Genomic DNA, 13,177 nt, shown 5'->3' with positions numbered 1-13,177 from the left:
GAGGATTAAGGTTCAAAGCCAGCCAAAAAGCCAGAAAAGCCAGAAGCAGAGCTGTGTTTCATTTAGTAGAGCACAGTCTTGAGCAAAACAGTTAAGTGACAGTGCCTAGGTTCTGAGTTCAAGCCTCAGTAATGGCACCCATAAATCAGAGTGAAAGATACCATTCTCAAATCCACTTACCTACTAACTGTTGGGCTGTTTGCTTTTCATACAGCACGGGACTGCATGCTCCATTTTACAGATGCATAAACGTAAGAGAAGGCAGGGAAAGAATTCTCATGCTTCTTCGATTTAATTTGCAATTGTCATAAGGGTTTGTGGTGAGGAAGATGAGTGCCATGTGAATGGGTAGATGACTCAGGAAGACACCAAGATCTATGGAGGAGGGATGTTAAGCTGGAGTTTGAGGCACATCATTATAAAAGATGCAGGTGAAGGACCCTGCACACATCATTTACAGCTTCACTACCCTTTGCAATCCCACCAGTGCAAGAAGCAGCCATGTGGTCAGGACCCGATCGACTCACCATCTTTGGAAAACAGCTAGCAGTCTGTTTTTGTACCGGAAAACAGACTTATGGATAAAATAAACATTTGCTTCTTTTTTAGAAAATTTGTTCCTTTTTTTTCTTCTTCCATCTGCTCGTTGTTGCAAACAAGAGCTAATCAGCTGAGCAGGGAACAGATGTGCTGTGACGGCTCCCAAAATGGGTGTCTCTCCCTGGCAAAGGGTCGTTGACAGGGGATAGTTGCCATGACAACCTGCTTACACCAGTGCAGAAATATCGCAGGCTTTTTGCAACTACTCTTGACTCCATTAATTATACCATTCCTAGCTAAGTGATACAATAATGCTCTTTACTTTGGCACTGCCAGAAATAGAATTGACAAATGAGATATTTTGTGTTTGAAGGTTGAGAAAGCCACAAAATACTAGAGTGTTGAAATGCTGCTATAGTTGTTATTGCTATTTTATTCCCTTTGCTGTAGCCAATGAGTTTGGGCTCCAAATAAGAGTTAGCATTTACTACATGCTTACTATGTGTCAAGTGCTAAGTACTTTATATGTATTAGCTGATTTATAATCAACACAACCAACCCTAAAGAAATAAAGCTATAGACCAATTTTTTAGATAAAAAGGGTAAGTTACACAGTGTAACCATTCTTGTCAGTGGACAAGTTATTGGGCAATGTCACTAGAATCCGGGTATTTGGTGCAAAACTCCTTCCTCATTATTAACTACTATATGAACAATACTATAGTGAATTCTTTCTCTTTTGGGCTGGTCCTGGGGCTTGAACTCAGGCCCTAGACACTGTTCCTAAGCTTTTGTGCTGGGTGTTTAATTGGTGACATGAGTCTCACAAGCCTTCCTGCCCACACTGATTTTGCAGTATGATCCTCAGATCTCAGCCTCCTGAGTAGCTAGAATTACAAGCATGAGCTACTGACACCGGGCTGAATTGTTTGATTTGGCCACCAGTATATAAATTATGGATTCTGATGAATCTTGGTAGGTATGTTTTTCTTTTTCATTTATTTTTTTAAAAATGTATCCTCTTTGATGTTATCTTAAAATGAACAATGTAAGAAGCAATTCTAACAAAAAATTTATTCTGAATGAATTGAGAACCTCAGTTGTAGATATTCATGTTACAGCAGCCTGTAGGCACATCTAAAGGCATGAGGACTAAGGAAAGATTTTAAAGACAAAAGAAAGAAATATACAAAGAGCTGGGATATAGCTCAGTGGTAGCACATTAGCCTAGTATGTTCAAGGCCCAGGGTGTGATCCCTAGGAAGACAGAGACAGAGAGTAGTTCTAGAGGCTTGAAGTTCATTCATTAGGACAGAAACTTTGGTTCAGCAATCGACTAGCTTTCCTTGTGTTGTTAGCCATCCTCTGTGAACCATGTGACAAGCAGAAGTCGGAAAGAGCTTCCTGTGGGAGTGGAGCATCACTATAATCCTGACTTCCTCTTCTTCACAGTCTCCCACTGTATCAGCCTTAGACACAAGTAATTTCATTTCAGTATCGATAACTTCTATACTCATATGTTGAGGAGAGCATTTCAGCACAGCATAACTAATGCCCAAGGGAAGAATCTGGAAGAGTAAAATTCTTCATGGTTAAATTTAGCAGATTCGAACCTTGCTCTTAGATCATTTATTGTTTAAAAATAATTGTGGCTCAGTTATTTTAATATAGCTTCAGTTCTGGGCACAAGGAGTACAAATTTTGAAGTCAAATAAATCTGGACTACTGACCTCAGGAAAATCTGATTATTTCTGACCAGTAAAACAGGGAGAACTTAAACTACAAGATAGGGAAAAGAAGAAAAGAACTGCCTCTAAAGTAAAAATAAATTACTGTAGTGTCAGTGTGTGGGCTGGTACTCAAGATAGTAAGTGACCTACAGATGGCAACAGCCAAGAGAAAGGTTCTATCTAGGGCAACTGGACCCTCAATAGATGTTGAATATATTAGCTGTTGAGTTTTGACTTCTCAACCTTCAGAAGAGTGGGAAATTAGAGATTAAATAAATAAATTAGGCAATAGTACTACCCAAGTTTCCACCTATGTACTACCAGTCTATCCTCATGATAAAGGGAAGAAGCTAGCCTCTAAGATCCCTTCTGTTTTTTAAGTTTTGTGAGGATATCTCCCTGCTCTTATACTCCATGGCTCTGGTGCTCCTCAAATAATAAGGACACACACACACACACACACACACACACACACACACACACACACACATATCCCATCACACACAGGCATTCTTGGGATGCAAGCTGCTCACTTGGGAGGGGCTTAGGATCCTCACTCTTGGGCAGAAGGAACTGCCATTCTTCAACTCTGGCCTCTGCTATTTAAAGCCTCAGACACCTTGTGTCAGCTGCTGAGAGACAGAGGTCTCTATTTCCTGGCTCTTGGCCAGCCCTGCTTTACTTTTACAGAGTGTTTCTGCCTTGTAAGGCCTAAGGCAGGTCCCAGGCCTGGTGTGGAGGGAAGTGATGATCCCCAGACCTCCACCCTTCCCTCAGCTCCAGTGCCACTTCCCTCAGCTGGAGCTCTGTGGGGAAGTTGAGTCATGTGCCATCTGTCAGGGAGTGAGTTGGGAGGTGGCCCTATAGGCAGTGCTGACATTCCTCCAATTTCCATTTGGCTAAGTGTATATGACTCCTTCTGAGAGCTGAGGTCCTGGATGTAGAAGTATGCAAAGTCAGAGCAGAGGCCTCACATGGTCTCTGCACACCATTACGCATACTGTCAAAGCAATGGCGTCTAGGAACCTGGGAGAACTTTTCAGACTGGGCTCCCAACTTAGTTGCATGGGAGGTGAGACAAGTCAGAGCATCTGGTGTCCTCTTTATCTTATTCCAGTAGAGTCAGTCCCAGCTCTGCCTGGGCTCTTGGTGCTAGTGACCCCATGGTTGCCTGACCAAGGGGCAGGGGCTCAATGCAAGGAAGGATCTCACATCCAAGTCCCTCAGCACTGAGCAATCAGCAGAAAGCCAAGGCGGGGGGGGTGGGGGTGGTGGCAGTCAACGTGAGGAGGTGACTCTGGAGCAGATGAGATGGGGAGACTGCAGTTTAAGGTCCTTGTTTCTGACCCAGGGATTTTCCACTGCTTTTTAGTTTTGAAAATTAAACAGAGCCACTCTGCTAGGAGGATGTCACTTCTTCAAGGGCACTTATGATTTGCATGAGGCTAGTATCCTGGCCCAGGACTGAAACCAGAGACTTCCTTGCAGCTAGCTGTAGGGGTACCCCAGCAGGACTGTGGGGGTGTTCTGTGTGATTGGCTTCCTTTCCTGTTTCTCAGATGATTCATGGAAAAAAAAAAACATACTTTTTTCCTAATTGGTTTCCTAGGCTAGATTCATGCTTCAGGTTCAATTGCCTGTTTTCTGTGTGACCTTGGGCAACTGTCTTAACCTTTCTCAATCTGTGTCTTCATCTTGGTGTCCTGGTACTAGACCTAACAGGTTGTAGAATGGCCTCAGTTGTCCTTAATAGTGCTTTGGTGGAGGGAGACTTTGCCTGGTAGTGGGAAGGGGCAGCAGGAAGGGGGAGAGGTAGAGGGGAGCCCCAGCAGGAAACCCATCTTCTTAATGCTTGTATCACCAGCTCACAGTAGCAAGTTCTTATGATTGCCTCTTGATGAAATGAGTCCCACCCATAGCGGCCTCTTCTGTTGCAAGAATCCCCAGGAAGAGCCTCATTCTGTGGAGAGTGCTAGGGAGCCATGGGCCCAAACCATTTGAACTTTGAACCTGTTGTCACTTTGCACAGGTCAGCCAGCTCCCCACTTGGGACCTCACTTTTCTCTTCTGTGGGATGAACTGCCCCCAAGTCACAGAGATTGCTTTAGATTCCAGAGAAATGTACCCAATCAGAGGTCCTTTGAGTCGCAGACATCATTTGGCACGCTGGTCTGCCTCTCTTGCAGGAGTATGTAGATATCAGATCTGTTTCTTAGAAGGGATTTGTCCCATAGTAAAGAAAGGGATCACAAGATGATTGGGAGGGGGTGAGGAGAGGAAAATGAGGACAAAAACATGAGAAAGGGGTATCGATGTATGAGAAGTAATGCATCTACTGGTGAATGTAACTGTAACCCCTCTATATATTACCCTGACAATAAAAAATAAAAAAATAAAGGCATTTGGAATCACTATGAAAAAAAAGAAAGGGGTCATTTCCCAGAGTTTTTAGTGATTTTGATATAAGCACGATGATGATGAGGATGACTATTGTTAGATATAAACATTAGTGTGTATGGCCTCCACCTCTAAATGATTCCTGCTTCACTTCCACTGGCTATGGTGGGTAGCTGAGGTTCAGCAAGCTTTCTCTGCTTTCAGTTTGACCCTGAATTAGTATGTCTCTGAAGGCATAAGCTGAGGATAACAATTCTGGGGAAAAAATAGACTTGTATCATGTTTTAATTAGAATCCTTTCTGAAGTTCCTAGGAATGGTCAAAATTATTTCTGGCAATTTCTCAGTGTACAAAATATAGATTAAGTCCTGTGTTTTATGAAAAGAACATATAAAAATCAATTCTGGTTCATCTGGATTGCATTCTTTTTATTCACAAAACCTCAAAGAACTTAAATATTCTCCCTTAAAGTTATGTTTCATCCTAGGGCGGAGGCTTCATTCATCTATTCAGTATCTCAGCTTGTAACAATGTAAGATATTGGAGTGTAAAAGTGACAGAAAGCATTTGCCAAATGCAATAGTTGTCACTGAAAATTCTGACTCCAGAGCAGTTCTGTTTAGAAATCTTTCCAATCAATACCACTTTCAATTATTCTGCATGAGTTGTGTAAGCAAAATTAAGATCCTGTTTGCCTTCTTACCTCTCAGCCCATCTTATTTGCCAGTCTATTGCTTGCACTTTGGGGCTCAAGGTCAGCCAAGGATTAATAGCTTTAGGTCTGTTTGCCTTGCCTCTTATTTAGCTGAATTTAGCTCTGGAGATAACAGTATTTGCCTATGTACTTGAATGAAATTTTAATCTCAACCTTTGGTTATAATTTAGGACTGCATGATCAATTCTAAGGTGAAAAGTCAGACTAGAGAAGGCAAATCTAATTATATTTTTAATAACATTTAGAAATATTAGCGAAGAAATAATAGTTTGAAAAAGACCTATTAAATTTTAAGTTTGATAAATTATTTTTAGGATAGCAAAGCATTTTGAAATACTATTTGCTTGAAGACATTGGTTAAGATTACATTGTTATAAGAGATTTCAGCCTAGCAGTTCTTGGATATATGTTTGACAAAAGGTTTGGATTAAATATCCTCTTGGGGTGGAGGAGGACTCTAGGTTTTCCAAGCCAAGGAGCTGTGAATGTGAACAGGTTCTGTTCTTGGTCATCAGCCTAATCCAGATGTTCTTCTGAGATAATGAAGACTTGAGGTGAGGACAGGCTGCTCCCTCGGGCCCTTACTGCCTGCTTCTCTTCTCTTCTCTTCTCTTCTCTTCTCTTCTCTTCTCTTCTCTTCTCTTCTCTTCTCTTCTCTTCGCTTCGCTTCGCTTCGCTTCGCTTCTCTTCTCTTCGCTTCTCTTCGCTTCTCTTCGCTTCTCTTTTCCTCTCTCTCTCTCCCTCTCTCTCCCACCCCCTTCTTTCTCTCTCTCTCTTGCTCCCCCTTCCTTCCTTCCTTCCTTCCTTCCTTCCTTCCTTCCTTCCTTCCTTCCTTCCTTCCTTCACTCCTTCCTTCCTTCCTTCCTTCCTTCCTTTCTTCCTTCCTTCCTTCCTTCTTTCCTTCCTTCCTGTCATGGGGCTTGAACTCTGGGCCAATACTGGGGCTTGAACTCAGTATCAGGTTGCTTTCCCTTAGTTTTTTCACTCAAGGCCAGCACTCTACCACCTGAGCCATATCTCCACTTCTGGAGTTCGTTGACCCATTAGAAATAAGGATCTTATGGACTTTCCTGCCTGGACTGGCTGAGAACTGGGGTCCTGGAATCTCGGCCTCCTGAGTAGCTAAGATTACAGGCATGAGCCTGCTGCCTAGTTAGTACCTCGTTTTCTCTAAAAGGCAGTGATGGCCTGAGGAGAGAAAAATGCTCACAGTAGAAAGGGGTATGGTTGGGAAGGGGAGTCATGCCTTCTTATATTAATGTCCTGTGAATCTAGTTTTAGAAACATGACACTTCCACCTTCCACCTAGGGATAAAGAATCCTAACAGATCCTTTGGAAGAAGGAAATTTAAGGCAACATTTAACTCAGGGCCTGAGCACTGTCCTTGGGCTTTTTTTTCTCAGGGCTAGAGCTCTGCTACTTGAGCCACAGCACCACTTCCAACTTTTTTTTCTATGTGGTACCAAGGAAGCGAACCTGGGTCTTCGTGCATGCTAGGTAAGCACTCTTACTACTAAGCCAAACTCCCAGTCCCTAACTGGCTGTTTTTAATGTCAGAAATAATGCATACTCCCTGGAAACGGTTTAGAAAATGCAAAAGACTTTAAAGAAAAGTAAAAGAACATGAGAAAGGGTATCAATGTTCAAGAAGTAATGTACTCACTACTTGATGAATGTAACTGTAACCCCTTTACACATTACCCCAACAATAAAATATAATGAAAAAAGAAAGTCAAACGATATATTACTCATCTATCAATGACTCTCTGGCACCTGTGGTTGACATTTGGTGCCACAGAAAAAGCTGGATAGCCAGCATTCGCCTAGTCAATACACTGAATGAGAAGCAGAAGGGATTGAAGTATTTTGTTGAAATCTCTCTGTAAGGGGGCAGGAAAGTCAAAACAAAGTTTCTGGGCTCTGGGTTCCTGCTCTAGCAGAAAGCCCTGGTCCTTCCTCATGTGTCTACTTCTTTTCCATTCCCCAGTGGTTGGCGGGGCAGGTGGGGGGGGGCAGGTGGGAAACCAGGGAAGCTGAGGAAATGGTGTCTTGTCCTGAGCAGTTCTTAGCTAGCCGTGCCTGAGTGTGGACACATGGTCTCTGGAGATGGTGTGTGTGAAGCACCTGGCTTATCCAGCTCCAAGTCCCCCAGGAACACTATAAGCTGACGTGGAGGCGGAAGGAAGGGACTGTAGAGGTGTTAGGAATTGGAACCATTGCCCTGCAACCAGGAAAATGGACTATCAGCCTTGAGGCCAGCCAATGGCCAGTTGATCTTTAGCCTCCCCGCTCCACACACACACACTCTGAAAGGACAAGGGTTCAGAAGTCAAGGTGCTTAGGACTGGCATTTGGGAAACTCATGCCCACCTCTGGGTAAATAAAACAACTCCTAATAGTGGGCACTGAGGCTGGCTGTGCATAGATTCTGCTACAAAGCCCAGCATTTGTGGTTTTCCTTTTTCAAAAACAAGCAGTTCTGTGGTCTAAGCACTCCAGAAGAGTCATAAATTCACATTGCAAGGTAGCAGCCTGGACCTGGACCTGCTCCATTAAGCAGCATCCCAACAACTGCTGTGTGGCTGAAGCTCTTCTTCCTTAATGGGGGTGTTAGCACAGCAACCCCCATCTTCTCCTAGACCCTAAGCCCTGCTGCACAATATTGGCAACAACATCTCCTCACGGTTCCAGCCAGAACTTTCTGTTCATGCTCCAGAAGAATCTACCTACCGTTTGCTCTAGCTAATTTGCATAGGAATGCTACCCTCTTTGTGTGATAGTGTACTCAAGATGCTTCCTTGAAAATTATAAAGCTTTGTATAAATCAGGAAAGATCCTGAAACATGAGTTCAAGGCTAGTCTGAGCTGCATGGTGAGACTTGGATCTCAAAACCAAAGGCTTGGTACTTCACTCAGTAGTAAAATGCAAAGCATGAGCACATGCCCATACTGCAAAAGAAAAGGTAAGTTCCTGGGAACATGAGTGATAGTTTAAACCTGTTTAACTATAGGCTAAGACCCACTTTTTATAAATGACAGCACCATTCCTTGTTTTCCCATGCTGAAAACAGTCTCACTTGGTGTGCCCCTTCCTCTATATCCCTCCAAATCCTGGACTCTCTCCTGTTTTCTCCTCCTGTCCCACTGCCTCTCCCTCCATTACTCCATGGATAGAGGCAAAGGCTGGAGTGGTGGACAGTGCACCCATGTCATAAATACAGCTCCCCCATGGAATGCTGAGGTGAGATGAGGCAGAGGGTGTGAGAGGCAAGTTGTACAGAGTCCTGGGGCCACCATCATTGTAACCTGGCATAAGGCTGTGAGCAGACAAGCCGTTATAACTCTCCTTGCACCTTTTCTTCTCAGTGGAGTGTCCTACAATTGACTCAGAAAGCCTTGCAGGGACCCTCCTCTTGGGGGAAAAGGCCATTTGACCATCCCAGCATCCTTAGGTCAGCTTTTCTTTACCTAGATACAAGCAGAAGGCTGTGCTAAGGAGAATCATTGTGCACATTTTTATCTTAAAGAGGTGCTTGCTCACTCTGGTGTTCGATTGATAAGAGGATCCACTCCTTGGATCCACTTCAAGTGGGATGCATCCTCAGAGGGTGTGTGTGTGTGTGTGTGTGTGTGTGTGTGTGTGTGTGTGTGTGTGTGAGAGAGAGAGAGAGAGAGAGAGAGAGAGAGAGAGAGAGAGAGAGAGAGAGAGAGAGAGAGAGAGAGAGAGAGAGAGAGAGCATACTGGGATTTCAATTTGAAGTCTCTCACTAGCTAGGTACTCTACCACTTGAACCACTCCTTAAGGCTTTTAATATTATTGTTTGACATAGGATCTTGCTTTATGCTTGAGTGTGCCTGGACCATGATCCTTCTACCTTCACTTCTCTGCGTCTCACAGGTGCCTACCATGATACCCAGCCATTAGTTGAGATAGACTTTCATGAATTTTTGCCTAGGCTGGCCTTGAACCATGATTTTCCAACCTCTGCCTCCCAAGTAGACAGGATTACAGGCATGAGTCACTGCACCAAGCCTCAGAGAAGATGGAATTGGGGGGGGGCAGAAAACTAGTCAAAATACAAGTGCAGAAACGGATCGTTTTAACCAAATATTTCTGATATGTAGTGTGTAGCATATGACAGTGACTTGTTTGCTTGTTCTTCTCTCTGCCCATGTTCTACTTCTGTCCTTGACAATTACTACCTGTGACCCTGAATAGAGGAATGGACTTTGCCTGCCTCAGTTTCCACAGCCACAAAAGGCAAAAGTAGCATCTCCACAGAATCATGATAAAGACTGAATTGTGCATTTGACTTTTCCTTCTCAGGACCTAATATTATGCCTGGCTGATGGTTGCAAAAATAAGTACTTAAGAAGTTTTAGATTAGCATAATTTTCTATAAATTATCAAGGCTTGGTTTGAAGAATTTCTTTGTCACCTGTTAAGCTGAGTGGTTTTCTTTTGGGGGGCGGATGGGGGGATGCTGTTCTCTTATGCACGTTGAACTCGAAGACAATGTGTGTTTGTGAAGAGAACTAGGACCCAGACAGGTGCTTTCAATATTCTGTAAGAACACTGGAGGAATGTTAGGATGTTGGGGTGTTTCTCAGTTCTACACTTGGATTTGCTCTGGGAGTTGTCTTGTGTGTTCCATCCAAAACATCTGCAAGCTGATTTGAATCTTTCCCTGGGAATTGTAGATGACCAAGTCTGTAGCTTTCATTGTCTCCATCAGCCAGCAGCGTCTCTCTCTAGTACCTCCAGTGTTTGGAGTTTACATCCTTTGTTAGCTATGTTAGGACTCTGTCTGAAGACACTTTTAGTTGTCACCACCTGGCATTAATTACAGAGTCTCACTTCAACTGGCCCTCACTCCAGCTGGGAATGGGTAGAACCTATTTCTTTCTCTCACATGTCATGTACAAGAGCAGTGACTTATCTGCTGATTGATAGGTCTAAAATTATATTTCTCCCACACTTTTGAAAATGTCATTTCTGAAAGCAAAGGTGTCTAATAGTCTTCTCTGGAGATCTTTATAAATAGTGTAGGTCCTCACTTGATTGGGATGAGGAAAGTGAGGCCTCTCAGGCCAATGGGATAGCTTTGGGTTCCAATATTGGAATAACTTGAACTTTTGTTTGAAAAGTATGAAAGTATGGCAGAATATTCTATGACAAGACTTTTTATTGGAACCAAGGTGTTGGGAGCTGGCCAGTGATGCAGGCCATACAGAAGCCAAAAGAAAAGGGTATGAGACCAATGCTCAGAGTCTAGGACAAGAGGGCTGACACATTTCACGAGGCTATGCAAGTTCAAGGAATGTGTGGAAGTGAACGGGTGAGTGAGTTTTCAACCAGTGCCACATAGTAGCAAAACTCTAGTAGCTTAGGATAGCATACATTTTCTAGCAACATGTACCATTTTGTGCTGACTAACTGAGGGTGGCTGATCTACAAAGAACAAAAATATTCCTTTCCCATTCTACAGGCTGGGAAGTTCAAGATACAGGTGCTCCTCTGGTGACTGTCTTCTGACTATATCTTTGCAAGGGTGCGATGGAAGAGAGCCTTCCCCTCTCACAAGCCCTTTTTATAGGGGCATTAATGCTTTCGTGAAGGTCAAGCTTTATGACCTAACATCCTAAAGTGCAGTGGCATTGGGAATTAAGTTTCTAACATAGAATTGGGGGTGAAGGGGAGACAGACATTCAGATCCCAGCCATTCTACAGGGCTAGAGGTCAGAAGCCTAGTAGAAACCTCATGGATTGGGTATCTCCCGGCATCTGAGACTTAAACATGGTTCTTTTGCACCCAGTCCTGCCTGCTTTTCCTCTGGCCTCTGCATCTCAGTACATACCAGTGCCAAGCCTTTGAACTCTTCCTTACACGCCTCCCCTAACGTTTGCAGTTGGCTTTACCTTCAAACTTACATCTCAAATCTGATGACTTGTCATTGGTAGTTCCCTAGATTCGTGCGGAAGAATGTCACCAACTGGTGTCACCTCCTCCAGTCATGGCACACTTTAGTCTACCCTCATCATGGCAGCCAGGTACTGTTGCTGAAGTAGGCTGTGCTTGCCACCATGCTCTGTTATCCTGTCTCCTTTAGAGTAAAAGTCAAAGACATTCCAGAGGCCTGAGAGCACAGCCTGCCACCCTGGTGTCCTTGTGTTCTCCAGGACAGTGCATGGTCCCCCTTCCCCCCCCCCCCCGCCAAGACTCATGGCCAGGGGTTATTCTGAGAGATAGACTGCAGGTCAGGTTGAGACATCCTGTTCTCCACAGCCTTTACACTCTCCTTCCTTCTATCCCCATGTGCTAGTCATGAGTGTGAGTTTTCCTGTTGGATTCAAAGAGTTCAAAGAGACACAGATTTTTTGTACAGGGGCTCTTCTTCCACATCCCAATGACAAGTGGAGGGCCAGTGCCTATTTATGCTGCCTCTATACACAATTGTGCCAGGAGATGTGCAGGCATCTGAAAACCAGTTGCATATTTTTTTTATTAAACTAATATATATATATATATGGTAATCTATATAGTTCTGCTATATATATTTCTCAATATATAATAATTCTACTATATATACATAGTAAATATATGCTCTATGTAGTATATATGTATGCATATACAAGCATTATATATATATATATATATATATTGGGAGGTGATTGTACTAGGGCTTGAACTGGTGACCTAGGGACTGTTCTTTTGTGTTTTCACTCACGACTCTTATCACTTGAACCACAGCACCACGTCTGGCATTTTGCTGGTTAATTGGAGATAAGAGTCTCATAGACTTTACTGCCCTGGCTGGCTTAAAATCACAATCCTTAGATCTCAGCTTCCTGAGTAGCTAGGATGACAGACGTGAGTCATTGGCACTACTCAAATTGAACAGATACATTTTTTGACAATTCTGGGGCTTGGACTCAGGGCTTGAGCACTGTCCTTGAGCTTTCTCAAGGCAAACGCTCTACCACTTGAGTCACAGCACCACTTCTGGCTTTTTCTGTGTATATGGTACGAAGGAATTGAACCCAGGGGTTCCTACATGCTAGATAAGCACTCTACCACTAGGCTAACCTCCTGGCTCTGAATAGATGCATTTTTAAAGTTCATGAACATGTCTTTAATCCTAGCGCTCAGCAGGAGGATTGTGAATCTGAGACCAGCCTGAACCATATAGTGAGATTCTGGCTCAGAAACCCAAAAGGGAGGAGGAGTAATAATTGTACCAAATGATAAATCATTCCCAAAGAAATAAAGTTGAGAACACCTCCATCTTTTTGCTACTGAATTTAACAGAGCCAGGGGAGCCGAGAAAGGAGCTGGGTAAGGCAGGCAACATTTTAGGACATCAGGGGTGACAGTAGATTGATGTATTGTGTCCTGCTTTTGTCTGATAGGTCATTGCCTGTGAGCAGCAGTATGACTCTTCCTATGACGCTCGATGTGACGTCTGGTCCTTGGGGATCACAGCTATTGAACTGGGTGATGGAGACCCTCCCTTATTCGACATGCATCCTGTGAAAACACTGTTTAAGATTCCGAGGTAGGACACAAGATGGCGCTCTTGACCCGTTAGTGCGTTGTGAACATATTGTTTGCGGGGATAATAAATAGCTGGTGCACAATGTCTCTCCAAATCTGAGAAAGGCTGATTGCAAAATATATTTCTTTTTAAAAAGGGAAGAAAAAGGGGGAGGGTCTAAGAGTGTACCACACAGGGGATGAATGCTCCTAAAAGATAACATACCCCAAGGAATAATAAGACCATGTGACAATTGCT

General features: G+C 43.5%; 1 protein-coding gene across 1 annotated transcript in view; it reads left to right on the top strand.

The window, feature by feature from the left end:
- LOC150056229 (myosin-IIIb-like) overlaps window positions 1-12,944 on the top strand; it is a 40,271-nt gene extending 27,327 nt beyond the window's left edge. Inside the window, exon 7 of the mRNA XM_090343091.1 lies at window positions 12,795-12,944. Coding sequence (XP_090199217.1) covers window positions 12,795-12,944 — 150 coding nt within the window. The remainder of the gene's footprint in view (window positions 1-12,794) is intronic.
- Window positions 12,945-13,177: the final 233 nt, after the last annotated feature.

This window comes from Megascapheus bottae, chromosome 12 (assembly GCF_031878675.1).
Source record: "Megascapheus bottae isolate mThoBot1 chromosome 12, mThoBot2.hap1, whole genome shotgun sequence".
NCBI classification, from domain to species: Eukaryota; Metazoa; Chordata; class Mammalia; order Rodentia; family Geomyidae; genus Megascapheus; species Megascapheus bottae.
Note: the sequence above shows the minus strand (reverse complement) of the source record. Positions and strands in the feature narration are given on the sequence as shown.